General features: G+C 35.5%; 1 protein-coding gene across 1 annotated transcript in view; it reads left to right on the forward strand.

The window, feature by feature from the left end:
- Positions 1-5,080: 5,080 nt before the first annotated feature.
- Phip (pleckstrin homology domain interacting protein) overlaps positions 5,081-15,149 on the forward strand; it is a 125,869-nt gene continuing 115,800 nt past the window's right edge. Inside the window, exons 1-4 of the mRNA XM_027928102.2 lie at positions 5,081-5,269; positions 5,384-5,442; positions 5,578-5,607; positions 5,797-5,856. Coding sequence (XP_027783903.2) covers positions 5,230-5,269; positions 5,384-5,442; positions 5,578-5,607; positions 5,797-5,856 — 189 coding nt within the window. The 5' untranslated portion in view covers positions 5,081-5,229. The remainder of the gene's footprint in view (positions 5,270-5,383; positions 5,443-5,577; positions 5,608-5,796; positions 5,857-15,149) is intronic.

Below are 15,149 nucleotides of genomic sequence, written 5' to 3' on the forward strand. Positions count from 1 at the left end.
TCAGCTGAAAGATCTACTTGCTACCAATATTATTTTAAATTCTATAACTCTAAGATAGAACTCATTCTTTGTGTTAGTTAGCTAATCATTATTTCAATAAATGTGTATGAGCATATCCATCAAAGGGACTATAACTGGCTGGGGTTGTGGCTCAGCGGTTAGAGCGCTTGCCTAGCAAATGCGGGGCACTGGGTTCAATCCTCAGCACCACATAAATATAAAATAAAATGAAGGTATTGTGTCCAACTACAACTAAAACATTATAGTCCCTTTTTTTTTAAAGGTGACAGTCAAGGTGATCTTTACCAAGTGTGTGCGAGCTCAGACTTGCGTACTGATATATATGGGGAGGGAGCAATTTATAAATAAGGTTGTATAATTAGGCATCTTATAAGACTTCTAAAACTGAAAAGAACATTTTTTTTTTAAATTACAAAGTCAGTTAAATCTAATTTCATTCTCAATTTTGAGTTGGACCTTACAGTCAGTGAACACCAGTTCAGATATTTTTCTTTCAAACCATTCTCCTTTTTCACCAATAGTATTTTAATTTTGGTGTCCTTGGTTCCTAGTATCTCTATTATGCACAGATTCCTCATGACTTGTCAGATAAGTTTCTACCTTATTTTTCCATAACTAAAATTATTTTCCTTTTTTTGGATTCTTGAAGGTTATGAATTCAAGCATAAGTAAAGGCAAAAGACTGTTTAAATCAAATCTTAATATCACTTTTATAATAGTATGATTTATTTGAAACACAATCACCAGCAACTTTACAGAGCCTCTGCATTCTCCCTCCCCGCATGTCTACCTTCTCTTCTTCCACTGTTCTTTCAGGCTAGCCCACTCCCTGTCCATCAGCCATCCTCCTATGATAGAACAAGCCTGCAGACTTCTCCTTTATGTTTCCTGCCATCTGGAACAGCTTTTTCTACTTTATCCACTGTGTTGCTCCAAATCTAGGGGAAATATGTTCTAAAATTGTTTTTCTCCTTTAATCTTTGTAATTGTACTGTTAAATTCATGAAGTAAGTTAGAAAATAAACATAAATTAATCCATGAAGATGTGTATTTCTTTTGCAGATTAAGATTTATAAAAAATCTAAACTACTAGGATTATTTAATTTGGAGGAGGAAAAGGTTGAGAGAATTACTAACAACATGTAAATACAGAAGGGATTATATAATCTTTGGGGACCAGATAATCTTTGTTACAGATTAAAAGAAAATGTGCTCTAATTTAAAAGGTTTTTCAGTGAGATGTCAGGGAAAAATGTTAAATAATGTTAAATAACAACAACAAAAGTTAAATAATGGCTTTTTAAAAGTGGTTACCCTTGTTCTTTCTGTAGGAATCAAATATTATATCTACTCATGTGCTTCAAATTTGATAAATATTCATACTTTGTGAAGGAAGAGGGATGGTGCATATGCTGAGAAAAAGGCAAGCATAGACAGAAACACACAATATTGGGGAGCGATTCACAAGAAGAAGTGTGGTCTATTAAACAAGATTGTATTGACAGCAGTTTTACAGGTATTTTGTGGAAAAGGGTGTCTTCTATTTCTGTATTTCATAGGGTAAAACTTTTGCTAGAGAAAGCAGTATAATATCAAGATAGAAATAAGATTTAACATATATTTAACAAGTTTTATTTGTAGAGATTTTTTGTTATGTATTATTTCCCATACTATATTTCATAAATGTAATGGAATTTTTCAAATTAAAAAATTCTGTCTCATCTTATTCTAGAACAGATAGAACTAGCAAAATTGTACTGGAATAATGGCTTATCAAGATCAAGACAAAAGTTTTTATTAAATGTTTACCTTGTTTCATATGATGCCAAATGAAATGTAGTGATGAATTTCACAGAAACTTTCTCATTTTAAAAAAGTTTATAATTCTCTTAAAAAGACAGTATCATATAAAAATATTAGTTGTTGGTTTTCCAAATTTGAACTTTTTTTTTTTTTTTGGCCTTCCTATTTAAAAATGTATGAAGATCTTTTTAAGCTGACATTTTATTTTTGAAATACAGAAAAAGTTAAGATAAATAAACAAAAAGGGTTATTGATGAAATCTGAATTATCCTTATATGCAAAAGAGTTAGTTAAATAAAGAACTGTAAAGGTCATTACTTTGGGATCTACAATGTAGGAATTCTAAATAAGATTTTCTTTCTATTTGATATGTATAAACTTTTTGTGTACATACACATAATAAATTGCTTAATAAACTTTATAGTTAATCTATGATACCAGAATTCAGAAAAGTGTTTTATGTTTAAAGAAATTAAAAGATTGTGTGAATTTTTTTTTTAAATTACATTTGAAGGACTGGCTAAAGTTCAACTTAATATCTGTTGCTAAAAACAATTAGTTTATTTGGCTGCAGAGAAGTTTTTGCCAGGAAATCTATATTTTCTTATAACAAACTTATAGCAATTAGTTCAAAGGCAGTGTTTCAACTGTTTTCAAATAGAATATTTTAAAAAGAAACTAAAAATATTGTCAAAGATTAGTAAAATTGACAGGAATATCATTAAAAAAGGAAACTTTTCATGAAAAATTTTTTAGAAGCTAGGTACTAGTAGCATATTTAGGAAAAAGCTTTCATGGCTTCTCAAATGAAAAACATACATGAGACAATCATAACAGCTGTCCATATTTATATCACTCCCATAAGATATATATTGAAACTTTACTCAGAGTAATTTTATATTCCTTGTCATACTTTGGTTTATTTTCCTTTATAAGGATAAAATATCTATTGGTAAGAATCAAACTAATATCATTTCAAATTAATATCAAAATAATAGCATTTCAAAACCCGAAATTCCCAATTTGAATTTTTAGTTCCTAAAATTGTTAATTTGAAGAACATCACAATAATGTAAGATACCATGATTATTTGAAAAACATACTTTTTAAAAAGTTAAGATAGCATCAGAGAATAAGTACAACTGCAAAAAAAAAAAAAAAGCATGTAAAATATCTCTATTTTTTGGCTAACCATCTAGAAGTAGGTTACTTTGCCTATAATAATTAGAATAGAATCAAATGTTTTTAAAGATGCAAATATTTTCAGAAATCTAAGATAGCTATGTCAAGAAATAACAGTTATTCTGATAACCAGCCTGCAATAGGACAAATCATGGTAACTTCCCATTTTTATTTTGTTAAGATAGAGTTGCAAAAGGTAATTTTACATCCTATTATTCCAAAGGGGTTGAGGCTTTTCTCCTTCTTCCTTCCATGTATGATGATTTTTGGATGTTTTAGTACAGGGCATTACAACAGTGCTGTCTTGTAGTGCACAGCCCAAGGCAACAGCAGCAAGTATTTCCCACTAGGAATGTAAGGAGCTAGGAGGGTACAAGGCTTGAGGAAACAATCTAGAAAATCACAATACAGCTTGTTGGTCCTTTCCTCACAAATAACCTTTTAAAACCAAACCCATAATATGCATTTTATCATCTAAAAATTTTAAGGAGGATCTTTTGTTAAATGTTAACAAAAGAATGACTACCCTAATTTCCTTTAAGATGCAAACCTTAAAAAGAATTGAACTCTCAAGTCTTTTTGGAAAGTGCTTAAATCATCCGGAGATAAATATCTTTGGTGTCCTTGTTTTCTAACAAATGTTTTTTTTTCTATTGTTTCCATTAATTTCACCCATATTCGTTTTTTTTTTTTTTAAAAAAAAACAAGGCCCTTATCCTCATCAGCAACATACAGATGTATGATTTAGCATATAAAACCGGTAATTACATACTGATTTACGAAAGATTATTTTTTTTCTCTTTTCGTCAGTTTTCAAGAAGTCTTTCCGTGATTAACTGTAAACAGTAATGGTTTATACCTCAAATTAGAAGCCATTAATTAGCATGACGAAGTCAACGGCAAGATACACAGATAATTTAAATTATTTAATCACTAATCACCTTGGCTAAACGGTGGTATACTCTTTCAGTATCCTTCGGGTAGGTTATCGATCTGTCACTAAATTACCTCTAGATCAGTAAAAGATAAATATTAGCGTCCCTTCCTTTCACTCACGTTAACATTATCCCTTCCTGTAAACATTTTAAAAAGCTTTAAGGTTCTCAAATCCCAAATCCCTAATTAGCCATCACTAGCCTTTTTTTTTTTTGTAATCAGGAAAGAGTATCTGAAGTACAAATCAGGAGTTCGCTTTGCCGTGGTTTAACAATAAAAAAAAAATCTTTTAAAAAACGTACGCTTAAGGCAATGGTAGTAATAAAAGAAATATGCAGAGGTGGCTTCAGCAAATAACGGGTTTCCAAAACGCCAAGTGCTTAACAAAAAGCAGCCCGAACCTCAATTTCAATATACAGCACTCCAATAAATTACACAACACTTGCATAGGCTGCAGAAATAACGCAGGACAAGACTTACACAGATGCCAATCCGCAGCATTTATACACATGCACATGGCAAGAGACAGAAACCAAACACTATCATTCAACTCGGGCAAGACAGTGCGATCACGAGTTTGCTCAGCGTGAGAGTGCTCTCTGCGTGTGTCTGTATGCGCGCGTGAGAGTGCGACCCATCCTCGGGGCATTTCCCCTCTTTGGGCAGTTTTGCTTCATTTGTTTCCTATTTCTGCTACATAGAAACTAACTTCCATCTCAGCCCCAGCCAGCGCCGCTGAATAGACCCAGTGCTGCGGCACCGTGTGCGTCAGATCCCTCCGCGAATCCTTCCCGGCCCCCTCCCTCCCGATATCGGCCTCCACAGAGAAAGCGCCTTCCAGCCAACCGGCGGCTTCGGCTCCGACATCTTCTCCGATTGGAAATAAATAAATAAATCGCGCTCCGGGCCAGGAGGAGGGGCGAGGGTCGCGCCGTGGCGGGTGCCGGGCGCTGGGGGCGAGGGGTCGGAGGCACTCCTTTTTTTGTCCCCCGGGTGGGGGGACGGGGGCGCGGGCCGAGGACCCCAGCGAACCCCGGGCCGCCAAGGCGGCGGACTCCTTTCTGCGGCGGAGGGATCCACGGCGGAGGCGGCTACGGCCGTAGCCGCTGCCTGAGAGTTGTTGTTTCCTCCTCCTCCTCCTCCGCCTCCGCCGCCGTTGCTTGAATGGTGGAGCCGAGGCTCGGCTCGTGAACACACACTGACAGCTATAGGGCAGGCGGCGGCACCATCCCCGCTTCCCCTCGGCGGCGGGGTGTCCCGCCGGCGGCCCCGAAGTGACCCATAAACATGTCTTGTGAGAGGAAAGGCCTCTCGGAGCTGCGATCGGGTAAGTCGGGGGGCTGCGGGGCCGCTGGCACCGGGCGATTCCGCCCGCGGTCCCCCGCCCCCCGCCGCCCGGCCGCTCAGTCTGTGTGTCTCCCCGTTCCTCTCTCCCGCGCAGAGCTCTACTTCCTCATCGCCCGGTTCTTGGAAGATGGACCTTGTCAGCAGGCGGCTCAGGTACGGCGGCGCGCGGCGCGGGCCGGGCCGGCGCTCGCCGCTCTCCGCTCGCGGGCGTGGGGGAGGGAGGCGGCGGCGGCGACGGGGCCGCGGCCCGGGGCGCGGGGCTTAGCTCTCCCCGCTTTGTTGTTGCAGGTGCTGATCCGCGAGGTGGCCGAGAAGGAGGTAAGGGCGGCGGCGGCCCGGCGCGTCCCGCCGCCGCACGGCTGCCCCTGGGCCGCTGCGCCGCCGCCGCCGCCGCCGGGGCGCGGGGCGCGGGGCGCGGGGTCCTTGGCGGGGCGCGGGGCGGGCGGGGGAGGGGATCGGGCGGGCCGGGGCCGGGGGCCGCGCTCACGGGGCGTCTTCTCCCCGCAGCTGCTGCCCCGGCGCACCGACTGGACCGGGAAGGAGCATCCCAGGACCTACCAGAATCTGGTGAGGCATTCACGTCGCAGAGCAAAGAAACTTTTCCCTGAGTCGAATAAAAATTGAATTTCCCGCAATTTTTTACAGAGACAAAAACTTGGCCCCAGAACGTGAAAGCTCCAAAGGCCACGGGGAGGGTTGGTAGGCCGGCGTGGGGGGTTCAGGGGGCAATGGCTGGGGGGACCCGCACCCCCGGGCCGCAGGGGCTGCGGACAATTTATTTGTGATATTTTGTTAATGTGCTAGAAATAAAGATACGTCATGAGTGTTGTGCAGTGCAAGGCCGGAGGAGGAGGGGCCGGCGCGCGCGTCCGTGCGGTCGCGGCGGCGCGCTCAAGGCGGCGGCGGCGGCGGCGGCAGCGGCGGCAGCGAGAGTAGCGCGAGCTGCGCGAGGAGGGAGGGCGCGCAAGCTCGCTCGCTTTGCACGCGCGGCCGGCTAGGCTTTCTCCTGCCCTACACAATAGCTGGTGACTAACTGCATCGAAGTGGCATTAGCATTTCACAAGCAGGCTATTCAGCCGCTGCGGAACCTTGGCAAGACTTTTTTCTTTTTTCTTTTCTTTTTTTTTTAATTTGGTCGTCCCTTTCTTAAATTCAGAGCTGGGTTTTTTTTTTTTTGTTTTGTTTTGTTTTTTAATCGGAGGAGTTCGGTATGTGATGATAGTTGGCTAGCGGCGCGTTTTTGCCGGAACATATTTGCCTAAGTGTAAAACCAGAAGTTTTAACAGGCTTTCTCTAATTTTGTTAATTCTCTTGGTATGCCCCCCACTTTTAGTTAAAAACTATTATTGAAAGACATTGGGGAGTTTTGATAAATATCTACTGTAGTATGGAACTTGACTGATAAGTTTTTTGTGTTAATATTGCGATATATTTTGTTTAATAGATTGGAAAATACCTGTTTTTTTAGTTTTGTGGGTTTTCAACGTGAATATTTTAGTAATTTCTAAAAATTGCTTCCTGAAAGTGATCTTCCGTTTTTAGTATTGTGAATAGAAAAGTAGTTACTGTAAAGTTTAGTTTAAAAGGAGCTATGCTTTCCATAGTATTTTCTTTGCCTAAACTGATTTAAGTTGTTTATACGAATGTGTGTGTAGGACAATTAAAGCAGTCACACCGAGGCATACCAAGCTTTTGAAATTTAGGCAGTGCATTGAGTTTATGAGAGATTGTAACTCCTTTGAGATACTTATAATTACTAATGTTACCTCATCAGGGCCTCTGTAATGATCAGGAAGTTTCACCTAATTCAGAATGAATGTCTTATGTGAAGTGAAGTCATGAGCATAATTTTGATAGCTTTTATTTTATTTTGGGTATAGTACATCTCCTAGCTTTTGTGTGCTTAAGTCTCTTATTTAATGTCAGTTATAGATGATTACTCACAGCTGTTAAATACTAAGGGTACTTTAGTTTAATAAATCTAATGGAGACTTAGCAGTGTATTCATTTCCACACTTAAGTTGTGTCACTTTTCAAGTAGTGATTTAGGGTAGTTTTATATTCAATACTTAGTTAAAATGAATTGAGTTTGAAGTAGGTCAAGATTTACTAACCAATATTTGAAATTTTTATTTATAAATATTTGACAAAAATTGTAAGTGGATTTCTATGTCTTCCATGCTATTTGAGAAAATTATCACAAGGGTAATATTAATATTCCATTTTAAAGATGGGGTAGGTTTTACAAAATATCTTTTAAGTGCAAGTCACTGAGAATTGCTGTTTTCTTGGAGACCTTCGGTAATGTTACTTTTTTTTTTTTTTTAAATGAAGCAGCTAATTGTGATTCCTTCTAGGAATCATTTAAAATTTTTAACTGTGATTTAATTGGGGAGAAGTGTTTCTCATCTTCCACATGTTAGAATTTATATTCCTAGTCTGTTTTTCAGATTTAAAGTACAGTAAGAATTGTCTTAAGTGTGTTACTTATCAAAATCAGCCTATTTTGCATGCAAGTGTTTTTTCTTGCTTTCAGAGTTTTCAGCTTACTAGAACAGTCTTGTTGGCATACTCATAAGGCAGTTAAAAGTTATTATTAAACTCGGGGAGTTTGGTTCATTTTCTCTTTTTCATTCAGCATATTGCTTACTGTGTATACTGGATGCAAGGCACCATTTAAGGTGCTTTCATATCCGTCCAAATATATATCTATGTATGTGGCTACTTGGGTTAACTTCATTAGATTTTTTTTTTTTTGAGACTTAGTTTTAAAAATGTTCTGGATTACCAGGTTTTTGAGCACATTTTGTTTTGTTGTTTGATAGATCCTGAAATGTTGTGTCTAAGTGAGCACATGCTCATTTCTTTTGCAGTATTTCCTATTGTTTTAATTTACTCTTATGACTTAAAACAAGTTTTACATTGTTGTGTATCAAGTTGAATTTATTTAATAATGGTTTGAAGACCATTAGGTGAGTAAAACTAATTTATGTAGCTTCTATTTCTGCCTGGGAATGATTGCTATATTAACTGATAAACTGAGCAGTATTTTAAATGGGAAAATTCAAATGTCAAATTGCAAGTTCTAGAAAAATTAGAAAATCTTAGCAAGTTAGGAAAGGGTGTATATTTGTACTTATGGGCACTGATCAGCATTTTTAGTTAGCCTGCAGATAGAATCACAATGATTGGATTTCAGTTAAGAATATGGAGTTTAAAGAGCAGTATTAAAGTTGATGGTTAAAAAAATAAAAATAAAACCAGTGCATTTATTTCAGGTGTGATTGAAGTAGGAAATATTCATAATCCAAGCATTATTTTTGCTTTTGGTATTATGAAATATGACTAATTGTTACCATCTATGTTGAGTTTTAAAACATTCTTAACAAAATGAATGAAATTTGATAGGATTTGTTTTGGCACTGATATAATTTTATTCAGATTATATAAATTTTTAAAAACATTAATTTTAAAGCAGAAGGGCATTTTTCAAATATTTGTCAGAATCTTATTTTTTAAATGGAACCAAGTATATAGGTGAACTTTTTATAGAATAAGAAAAAAACCAAGTATTTTTTGGACAAAGGAAAACTTGTCATTTGTTTCTTAGTTTGAGTAATTGAACTAGTTGGTTTATTAAGTGTGCTTTCTAGTTGTCACTTTAGAGATGTCTGCATATTTCTAACATCTTATGGGAAAAATTTTTAGTAGACCCTTTAGTAGGTTGAGAGTCAGGATTTTTTTTTTTTTTGTATTGTATCTTAAACACTGCTGACAGCTTGCAGGTAATCTTGGGAAAATCTTGGCATTTCTCTTTTCCCTAGTTATCTTATTTGTGAAAGAGTGGATTGAAATTTTTCTAATCTGAAATTCTGTGATTTTGAACTAGAAATAGTAGTGTTATTTTTAAGTGCTCAATTGTTTCATTCTTGGAGTTTAATTTTCCAAAATTGAAAAGTAGATCTGGAGAAACCTTGCACGTTAGAAAATTAAATAAATAATTTTCATAATGTTATTTTTTGGTTGCAGTATGTTTTGTAAAGATGAAAATTTTTGAGGCACTTAACTGTGTTGTAGAATACATCTTTGTTGGTCCATAATTATTATGTTTTCCACATGGTTTAAGTACTGGTTTTCATAGATTATTGGTAGTCTCAAATTCAGAGTTGAATAGGAACCCTGAATAGGATTTACTTAAGTATATATCTTAGGTATGCATTTATTTAGAGGATGCTGATTAATGTGGAAGTTAACATATAAAACCTAGGAGATAAGTTTTAGAAAAATAGGTAACATATGACACGGTTTTAAAAAATATTTTTTATAGTAGATGGACCATATACCTTTATTTTGTAAGTGCTTTACATGTGCCAGGTGAGCGCTCTACCAACTGAAGCTATAATCCCAGCCCCATGTGACAGGTTTTTGAGTCAGGAATTCCCACCCTCTATTGAGGTACTTTCAGGACTCAGCCTATGTCTGTCTCTTTTGGAAGGGATGGAGCAGCATATGATGAGTTACATGTGGGGTTTTTTGGCTTGTTTTTTAATTATCAGTGAAATAGAAACTTAGACTAAAATAGGGCTTTAATATCTCACAAACATAAAATGTTATGTGGGAGTAGTATATGGGGAGGTGCTGAAGGAACAGAACTAAATAATTGCTTACACATTTAATTATTCTGTTAGTACTTGTACCTTTGAAAAATTTTTGAGGCATTTACAAAAATTTTAAGTGAAATAAGTACATTTGATTCTTAATATTTTGACTCCCATTGCAAAGTGGCGTGAACATAAAGGGGAGTTGAATTGTTCTTACCTAAACACCGTGTTTTATATAATTTTTAGGAGACAACATAGTATTGAAAGGGTCCACTTTTCTGATCTGTAAAATGGGTTAATAGTTCCTACCTTTTAAAGACTGAGTAGTAATTGATGGGCATGAATCATGTGCTATGTAAGGGTTGGGGTTTGCTTTATAGAATTTTAGTAATAGTTTTACAGAACTTTAGTAATGGTAGTAAAGATTGTTCTAATTATAGCTTTGAGGTGTTAAAGTTTTCTTTTAAAGCATTTTTATTTCAGAAACAATTATGTATAATTTTTCAAATATAGCAGTTATAGTATCAATAACACCATTTTAAGAACATCAGAAGGTACTATTAGTATATTTTTTAGGATCAGGGATGAAATGATAAAGCCTCAGAAAATAAAAAAATTTGGTAAATATAAAAAATAAATTACTTTTTGGATAATAGATCTTTAGAAAAAATATGTTGCTAATTCTAAATGTAACTTTTGGTGTGGAACAATGAACAATAAGGAATATTTGGGTGATTGAAATATCCTGAATTGATGAAGCTTTTTTCTGTTGGTAGTGATCACAAGACAAAAGTAAGGGAGCTTGGCTCTTTCATCTGGCTCCTTCTATGTATAAATTTGTGGAATTCAAAACCACAATAGCTTGTAATCTTCTTAGAAATTATCAGAGAGGTATTTTGTCAATCTTTTGTTTAAAGAGTATATGTTTTAAACAATTTAATAGAGACTTTGGAATTAATTCTTTAGGTTAGTTTTAGGGTAAATAAATCCAGAGTCAATTTTTTTTAATTCAGAGTTTTTTGAAAGATGGACCCCAAGTTTTTGATTTTGTTATACTTGTTTTGATCTGGAAATTCCTCTCACCTACTGAAGTCATTTTTTTCTTACCCCAATTTCGTGATTATATATTATGTCACTGTGCAATTGTGACAAAATTGTATCCTTTGCAACTTAGGTTGGACAAGTAATACCAAGCAGGTTAATTTCATTCTTACTAGTATTCTAGAAGTCATAGAAAAATAACTGTAATATTAAGCCAGCTATCCTTTAGTTAGCAGAGAGTACTATACCATGTCTATTTTACTTTCTGTTTCAGTGAACTTTTTATTGACTTCAGGAAAATCATGTATTATATTAGTATATTAGAAAAAAATTAGAAACTAGTTATTCTAGGATTTTAAGTTACTCTTCTAATTATATCTAAAAACAATAAAGAACGTTAAATAATAGGAGTCGGGCTGGGGATGTGGCTCGATCGGTAGCGCGCTCGCCTGGCATGCCTGCGGCCGGGGTTCGATCCTCAGCACCACATACAAACAAAGATGTTGTGTCCGCCAAAAACTGAAAAATAAATATAAAAAATTCTCTTTCCCTCTCTCTCTCTCTCTGTCTCTGTCTCTCTCTCTCTCTCTTTAAAAAAAAATAGGAGTCAAATTTACCATTTTAGAAATAAATTTTAAATTTGTGAAGATTTTTAGTTTTGTGAGAGGCTCTTTTGGTGAAATTATGAATAATTTGGTGAAAGTTAATTACTTTGGAATTAATGAATTATTGAGTGTATGGGATACAAAGCAGTGTCAGTCAGTATGCCATAGCAAATTGGTGAAAATTATAATTTTTTTATCTGAATGGAATTTGAGAACACAGCACTGAAAAATCAACAGTTATAATATTGGAAGCTTTATATACATATAAAATTGAGCATCTTTGGTTACCACAGAGAAGGTAGTCATCAGTTGCTTACCATCCATACTAAAAGCAGTCTTGGAGGTTCAATATTACAGATGGAAAAGGATGATTGAATCAAAAATTTTGATATTAAGGAAATTTAGGTGGTTGTATAGTCTGGCATAACTTATGCTTAAGTTAAAACTGAATTGTAATGAGACTTGTATTATAGACCCTAGGTTATCTATGGCAGTGCAGATGTTGGTAGCCTATTCCAGAGGAAGTACTAGAGAATCCATGGATTTTGAATGTTAGCTGGCCTGGCCTGTGGTGATATTGGTTTGACCTACTTGATCTCTTTCACTGATACAAAACAGGCACACACTTGTCTGGGCAGAAAGTATGATACAAAAATGCAAAAAAAAAAAATAATGGATATCACTTAACTTTGGTTTATTTCTGGGGTGTGGAAATACCAAATTTTAGGCAATTTGGTGAAACATGCTTGTCTGAAACAATTTCACTGTCATTGTACATGAAGTAATAGTTATTTTGAGTGCTGAAACATTACTAAAAAACGAAACTGGTTGTATTAAGATTTTAAGAATTGAAGGATTTTTCCATCTTTAAATTAGTAGACAGTGATTTTTTTTCACCTGATTTAACACTAGTGTTAAATCAAAATGTAATGTACATGATGTCTTAAAAAGGATTTCTTATTGCACAAATTTTGCTTAGCAAATATGACTTAAAAACGAAACTTCAAATGTTTTGTCACGCATGTGTGTGTGTTTATATGTGTTTTAAGTGAGTTTTAGTAGGGTATTCCTAATTTGGTTTATGGAAATCTTGATTCTGAATAGGTTTTGGTTTTGTTTTATAAGCAAGATGCAATCAGATTGTAATGAATAAAATATGTAAGAGTGTTTTGCATTCTGTTCAAGTGACAAATTTTTATTGGTATTTGTATTGATAATTTGAACTGAATTACTAAATGAGTTCTTTATGGTTGACCAAATTGTGGAAATAAGACTTTCAAGCTGTTTTTTTTTTTTTTAAATTCACAATTTCTTAAGAGTAAATAGACCGCCAAGTTTAATTATGATACTTTAATAAGGTTCTATATTAATTCTCATACATTTCTAGTTATAAAGAAATTATAGGCATTTAAGAGTTCTGAAAATAGTTAACTTAAAGGATTTGACTTGACATGTAGTTTTTAGTGATCAAGCTTGTGTGATGATGAGGGGAGATTAAAGTTCTGAGGAGGAATTAGTAATGTAATAAAAATTATAAAATTGTAATTAGGAAACGTGGCCTTGATTCACTTTTTAATTTTTTAAATGTATGTCCTTCAACAAATTGTGTTACTTTTGAACTTCAGTTTTCTTTACTTATGAGATAGGGAATCCTTCAGTTTATTTGATAATGATGTTTAAACAAGTTTCAAAACAGTGACACAAATTAAGTATATCACTCTGTGGAGAAGCTATTACAGCAAAAACAAAGTCAGAAATATGTATTTAGCTATAAAGGTTATAGATAAAAATTAACCCATACTTTGTTATACTAGTAACAGATTTATAATTGTTGAAGTTTGGAAATTTTGAGAATATTAGGTGCTGTCTTATAGAGTAATTAAGTAGTAAATAGTTTGTAATTTTATCATAGACTAGAATAGTCATAAAAATAAGAATTGTATTCTATTATACTAGTGTTAAATCAAAATGTAATGAACAACAGAGGTCTTTAGGTTGGACAGAATTGTGAAAAGAAAGTGAAATGCTGGGCTGGGAATTTAGCCCATTGGTAGATTGCTTGTTTAGTATGTGTGAGTCCCTGGGTTTGAACTAGCAATGAAAGCAACAACAAAAAAATGGGAAAAAAATATCCAAAAACCTGACATTTTATGAGTATTGAAGATGTAAGGATGAAGTGAATAGCCAAGACAAGTCAGATTATACTGGTGCCAAATATTAGTTGGATCTTATTTCATAAAGTCTTAATTGATCTAACCTTATTTTAAACAATTTGTTGAAAAGATATTCAAAACTTTTCTCCCTATTTGAGGGTTTTTTTCCCCCCCAACATAAAGGGTCAACATGTAGTTCATGATATATGGAGTATAGCTGACTCTCATGGTCAGGTTCTATGCTAAGAACATCATATGTTGAAAATAATTTAATAAATTATGACTACCTTCTGATGTGATGGCTGTTGCATGCCAATTCATATAGATGAGGGGACACTGAAGTTTAAAAATATTTTCTCCAGCTGGTTGTGGTGCGTGTCTGTAATCCCAGTAACTAGGGAGGCTGAGGCAGGAAGATTGAGAGTTCAAACCCAGCCTCAGCAACTTATTGAGGCACTTAGCAACTCAGTGAGACCCCCCCTCTCTAAATAAAATACAAAAAAAGGCTGGACTTGTGGCTCAGTAGTTAAGCGCCCCTAGGTTCAATATCTGGTAACAAAAGAGTGTTTTCTCCATGCTCCTGGTTAGCAAGTTTAAACCCAGGATGTTTGTATCATATTTCCTTCAAAATTACTAATTTTTCTTTAAAAATTATTAAGGAAAGTTCTTAATGATATTATGTCTGGTGGAAAGCAGTGTCTTTCAGATCCTTTATATTGTATTAACTTTTAACAATACCTTATGATAATGGCAAACTTTTCTTGGCTAGAAAGGATAGCTGTTTATATAAAATAACATACTAAGCCAAAAGAAGTTTGTTTAGATAAAGATGCAGGATAATAAGCCGTTCAGTTCAGTTTCTTTCCATTTTCCTTCTAGGCTTCACAGTTCACATCCTCAAAAGATGATTGTAGTATTCAAATTCCACTTGAAATTCTAGAAATAGTTTTATGTGAAATGTGAGAAAGGAATGATAAGGGTCTATGATTTGGGACAAGGTGGACAAGGGATGAAGAGAGTTGCCTCTGTTTCACAGAGTTCTGTAATCTTTGCTCTTAGAAACATAGCTAGAACTGTGGATTATTCTTCAGAGGAATAGTTGGTATACTATAGCTTTTTTTTAAGACCTGAGGTAAGAATGACTTAATACATTTTTAAAGTGTTTTTTTTTTTTTTTTTTTAATGTAAATAGTAGGTAGCTCCCGAAACCTAAAATCTGACCCATGCTTGCTGCTCTGTACTTTGGATAATGTAGCATGATATTTTAAAAAAGGATACCTTTGTTTAATTCATATTTTAACCATTAATTATAGACAGGTAACCAAAGATTTCTTTTACCATAGCAAGTAATTCTCAATTGAGAATGGAGTTGGAAGGTTTATAAGAAGTTTGAAAAAGCTTCCATGAGCCTCTGGTTAAGCCTGTAGAGTAGTGAATCTCAATGGGGTAGCATCAGGGGT

This window comes from Marmota flaviventris, chromosome 6 (genome assembly GCF_047511675.1).
Source record: "Marmota flaviventris isolate mMarFla1 chromosome 6, mMarFla1.hap1, whole genome shotgun sequence".
NCBI classification, from domain to species: Eukaryota; Metazoa; Chordata; class Mammalia; order Rodentia; family Sciuridae; genus Marmota; species Marmota flaviventris.